Genomic DNA, 5,660 nt, shown 5'->3' on the forward strand with positions numbered 1-5,660 from the left:
CTCCAAAAATGATAAGAAAAATAAACTTCCTCTTCATCTTTAGCAACCATACACAACATCAACACTTTATCCTTAAATTAAAAAGAAAAACTGATGCATCTTCATTCCATCCTCACCCAATTATCTCCTCTCTTAATCTTCAGTTCTCCTTATTTATCAACAAAGTCTAGTAAGAATTGGGAAAAATACCTGGGTGCCTTCACTTACAACTGTAGCAACCTATGTGTCAGCGTTCCAAATATCATCCAAAATTTGATAAATCAGAGTCCAAGGCAGAGCTTTCCTCAAACTTCCAATTTCTTAAGAGAGACATGTTGGCACATCTGTGGAAAACCTGAATCTGAAAACTTCCCGTGTTTTCCCACCCAGTGGAAAGTTCATGATCTTGTCCCCACAACCACCAGTCCATCACATGGTCCAATCTTCCACTGCCATGCTGGCATTTCCACCCATTCAGTTCCGGTCAGGCTCAGTTGTGTAAATGACCTTGGTTTCTAGAAGGATTTTTTTATTTTGACAACAACACATTCTACTCCTTACTATTTCCCCTCCCAATTACCCACTAATGAAAAAACATAGTAAAATAATAGAGTGTATGGCAGGCCAAAGATCCTAAAAGGAACCAGCTGCAGGCCTGATAGTATGACTGGAAATCCATTCCATGTTTTGGTCCTAAGTCGAGGATTTCCTATTCTCTGCAAAACATTACAACTATTCCCCACATAAATTACTAATGCGGCCTTGTGAGCAAATCATCCTCACATTCCCAACACTTATGCCCTTTTGCCTCATTGTCTTCTCTCTGATGGGATTTGAGGTTGCCTGACTAGGAAAAGCATTTTCCCCACATCAAATATTTCTTCGATTTCCCTTCTGTCATTGTGTGAAGTTCCTGGCAAATGTTAACATCTGAATATAGAAAAAAAAAGGCTTTCCAATGTTGTTCACAACTGAAGAGATTTATCTCTGCTATGGACTTTCTGGTGCTTTTTTAGCTTTGAATTACCAGCAAAAGGTTTCTTGCATTCTGCACACTTGTGAGGCTACTCTCCTGTGTGACTTCGGGTGTGCATGTGAAGTGCTGAAGGTTGGGCAAAACATTTCCCACATTCCAGACATTTATATGGTTTCTCTCCAGTGTGGATTCGTTGATGCTTCACAAGAGACACTTTTTGTGAAAAACATTTATTGCACTCTGAGCATTTGTGAGGTTTCTCTCCTGTATGGATTCGGCTGTGAACTCTAAGGGCAGATGACTCAGCAAATGCTCTCCCACAGTCCAAACATTTGTGATTTTTTTCCCCCGTGTGAATTTTCAAATGATTTCTAAGGGTTGATGAGGTACGATAAAATCTTCCACATTCATTGCACTGATATGGCTTCTCCCCTGTGTGGGTTTTATGATGTGTCCAAAGGACTCCCATTTGAGCAAAACATTTTCCACATTCTGCGCATCTGTACGGCTTCTCTCCTGTATGGACCCTCTGATGGGTTGCAAGGTGTTGTTTTTGGGAAAAGCATTTCCCACACTCCCCACATTTGTAGGGTTTCTCCCCCCTGTGGATTCTCTGATGAACCTGTAATGCTCCTGGCGAAAAAAAACTTTTCCCACACTCCCCACATTGATTCGGATCCTCCTCTTTGTGCCTTTTCTGGTGACTCCGAAGTTCATAAGAATACACAAATCGTTTCTCACATTCTGGGCATTCATAGGGTCTCTCTCCCGTGTGACGTCCCTGATGTCGCATCAGAGTTGATTTCGACATAAAACATTTCCCACATTCGAGGCACTTTTCGTTTTTCTCCCCTCTGTGTGTTTTCCAATGACTCCGAAGACCTGAACTCTGGGTGAAACATTTTCCACACTCAAAGCACTTGTAAGATTTTATTCCTGCATGAGTCTTCTCATGGGCCCAAAGACTTGAGTTCTGAGAAAAGCTCCTCCCACATTCCCAACACTTGTAAGGTTTCTCCCCTGTGTGGATTCTCTCGTGGTTTCTGAGAATGGCTTTTTCACGGAAAAAAATACCACATTCCAGACATTGATAAGGTTTCTCTCCAGTGTGGATTCGCTGATGTGTACGAAGGCTTGGCTTATGAGCAAAGGATAAGTTACATTCCTCACATTTATAGGGTTTTAGTGTTGTGGGGCTCCTAAGATCTTCGTTATTTTTTCCAGAAAAGGATTTTTGACCCTTCAAATCTTGACTGGATCCACTCCCCATATGGACCTTCCTGTGGGTTGAAAGGAGGGACCCATGAGCAAAGGAATTCCCAGACTCTGAGCATTCATAGGATTTTTTCGGACTCCTGCTTATGTCTGATGGGGGATCCAAGAGCTTCCCAGGCTCCATCATCCTTTCGGGCGGCTGCTGCCTTGGGCTGATTTTCTACCCTCTGTTGTCTTCAAGGTAAATCCACTGTTGGAAGGAAAAAAGAAGAGTATTTCCTTTTTGGAAATGTAGAGAGTCACAAAATCTCTAGAAGGAAAACACTTATGCTGTTGTGGTCATTAGGTGATTTTTGGGAGGTTGTTAAGTGAAGGCAGACCCAGAGAAGAGGTGGAGGGGTGCCTGAAGGGGGTGACACTGCCCAGTGTCACAGCTACCACCCAGAAATGCACCCTTAATCCCCAGACCGGAGACCTCTGCAGTCTTCATGCCATCCTCCAAGCCGCCTGTTCCATGTTGTTTCCAAGCAACGTGTCCCAAAGCATCTCTAAGCTTCTCCAGGAACCCCTCAAGTCAAACTGTGCTGGGACTCCGATGGCCTCCCTCCCCCACAAGACAAAGCCGTGCTTCTCACCTGGGACTTCATCCACTCAATGACCAGTGAAATTATTACACTAATTGAGCAAAGCCATCACGTGATACCTCACATAATGACCACTTTGCTAAACAAGCGAGATTCCAATTCCATTGGTAGTTATAAGTCGAGGACTACCTACAGGCCCCCCAAAAGATTAAGGCATCACGGAAGCCAAAGAGGAGGAAAGAGAGTTGAGGTGAGTGTAAGCAACCCATTTTTTCTTCCCTTTTCTGATTATTCCACTTACGAGCTCCATCCCATCATGACTCCTTCATCCTGGCTTCCTTGTGACACATTGGCTCCCCCTGCATGGATCCCTTCCACGGCTCAGTCTCTTCCTCTTGGGAAGACCATGCGACTCTCCTTCCTGCTGTTTGTGTGCTGTTTAAAACTGCCACCTATCTCATCGAGGGCCTGCTCCAGGCTTCAACTTCTCCCCAAAAGCCATGACTCCAAGCAGGAAGGGCATTTCAATTGTTTAAAAACCTTGTACCTGGCCAGAAGACAGTTCTGGTGGCCCAAGATGAAAAAAGGAAGTTGAGGACTATATTAAAAGAGCCAATTTCATTTTTCCAATAAAGCTTTTGTGATGGATCTATTACTTGGAATCCTGACATTTAGAAGATCACACAGGAAAGGAGGATGGAGAAATGGCTCTGATTTGCCGTTTCATTCTTCTCCAGGGGCGACAGCACAGGCACCCTGAAAAGGATCATTGCCGATCAAGCTACACAGAGCTTCCCAAAATTGAAATGAATGATCCTGTTTGTTATCCCAACTGGCCCCGAAAGCAATAGAAGAAAAATAAATAAACCAACAATCTGTGACATGGCTTAATCCTGGGCTAAATTTGTTTCTAAAGTTTCTGAAGGGGGAGTTGGGGGCTCACTGAATACCTTCAGAAGGAAAAGGCCCAAATAAAGGATCTAGAGAATTTCAATTAACGTTTAAGCTTTAGGAGAAGGCCTAAGTGCTTCAGCTTACTAAACTGTAACCCCAAGTGCATTATGGGACAAGGCCTAAACAGGAACAATCTGCACACCTCATAGCTAAAATTGTATCGTTGAAACAAGACCCAGTTTGGGCTGAGAGAACATTTCCCCATAAAGGGACAGGATGAAAGTTGGGCAGGCACAGCCCCACCTCCACTTGAGTCCCTTGGCAGCCTCTTTGGGCTTCAGGGCTGCATCCACGCAGCCGATGCGACTCCCCTACTCCGTAGCCTTCGTCCCAGGGTCCAGCTCCAACCTGCCCGAGAGTGCCTTCTTATAACTAATATAAACAAATTATGCCTTCACTCTGCACCTTGGTAGAAAAGCCCAATTTCATTGCATTGCCACATAAAGATTTTTTAAAAACATATTTTCCAAACCAAGTTTCATTGACTCACCTTCAAGAGGTCTCTGGGCCACTTGTTACCCCTCTCAGTCAAGGCCCGGGATGACCCCTGACTGCTGACCAGTTTGATTTCTCCTTAATTGATTGGTCCTTTGTATAGGAAGCTGCTTCTCAAACCGGGACACAATCTCTTAATTTTCTAAAACAGAGTCCTGGCCAAAATTTTGTGGTTTCTGATCCAATAACGTCCTTCTTTTCTCTAGAGTTAATCTATAAACGACCTGGATGAGGAAGGGAAAAATAGGGTTGTTTGTGGAGGTTACAAAATGGAAGAAACCAGCAGGATGAAGCCCAAGAGGGACCAATGCATAGTTGTGAGTAGGAAAACTCAAAGGAAGGTGAGAGAGATCAGAAAAGGGCTCCTCTTTCCTGCTCTTTTTGGAGGCTGCAAGGCCATAAGAATTCCAGACATCCTGGGACCTACAGCTACTTTGGACAGAGATTTTGGAAAATATTTACAATTATGTAAGGCAACCTTCTGGCCATCAGCTTCTTCTATCAGCTGCTCACAAGACTTCCTGAAAATTTGTGCTTTCCAAAAGATCCACCAAGGAGGAACTGCCAGATCCCAGCCTCCCCACTGCAATGAGCTCAGTCTGGGTTAATTGCACATTGCATATCGCAAAACACCTTTTAAGGCTCCTTTTACTCCATTTTTGCAACTGCACTTGAAGGAAACGGAGGTTCAGAGGCTTCCTGTTCAAACGGACCACAGAGAGACCTTCTGAAAGCGACCTCCCCAAAAGCTGCTTCACTTATCCCCCCGTATCCCCACCCCCCCGAGAAGCCTAAGCCGTGCGAGGAGGGGGCAGATGCAGCCCAGGGACGGAGCCCCCTCTGTCCCACTGGAGGGAAGGGAGGGATCCGCTCTCTGCAGGCAACAATGGAGCCGGATCTCCCCGAGGAAAAGCCGGCGAGCCGAAGAGCGGGATCCGCAGCTCCCTTCCTCCCGGCGGGGGGAGGATCTCCTGGCAGGAGGGGCGGCTTGGAGGGAGAGCAGCCCCACCTGCCCCGAGCGGGATCCGGGAGCCTCTCCCGAGGGATCCAACGCCGATCCTCCAAGGAAGAAGCGGGACTCGCATTGGGAAGCGGAGATCCAGGCCGAGGGAGGGGAGAGACGGAGGCGGGGCTTCTTCTCTCTCGAGGGATCCGCCCCTTGGCAGCCCCAACTCCGCCCCTCCCTGCCTCCAGAGCCTTGACTCCTTATTCCTCCGCTGGGCATCCGTGTCTGGGGTTCCTCTGCCCATGGAAAGAGTGTCCCTCTGCACGCTGAAAGGGGGGCCGTGTCTGTGTCTCTGTGTGTGCGTGTGTTGCGCTTGTATGGGGCCAGTGAGAGAGATCTCTTTTTAGGTCTTTCTGTTGAGGAACTCAGTTTGAAGTGCTAGTAAGGAGAGGCAAAATACATCTGCCTTTTTTGGTAGTGTAGGAAGTTATCACCCAGCTCTCTCCCAGAA

At 46.4% G+C, this 5,660-nt stretch overlaps 1 protein-coding gene across 1 annotated transcript; it reads right to left on the reverse strand.

The window, feature by feature from the left end:
- Positions 1–610: 610 nt before the first annotated feature.
- On the reverse strand, positions 611–5,306 carry LOC116502782 (zinc finger protein OZF-like). The gene is made up of 3 exons (XM_032208711.1): positions 5,213–5,306; positions 4,199–4,427; positions 611–2,420 (listed from the first exon to the last, which is right to left on the reverse strand). Exon 3 carries the CDS (start codon positions 2,355–2,357, stop codon positions 1,044–1,046), a length of 1,314 nt encoding a protein of 437 aa, XP_032064602.1. The 5' UTR covers positions 2,358–2,420; positions 4,199–4,427; positions 5,213–5,306; the 3' UTR covers positions 611–1,043.
- Between the last annotated feature and the right edge of the window lie 354 nt (positions 5,307–5,660).

This window comes from Thamnophis elegans, chromosome 2 (assembly GCF_009769535.1).
Source record: "Thamnophis elegans isolate rThaEle1 chromosome 2, rThaEle1.pri, whole genome shotgun sequence".
Lineage (NCBI taxonomy): Eukaryota > Metazoa > Chordata > Lepidosauria > Squamata > Colubridae > Thamnophis > Thamnophis elegans.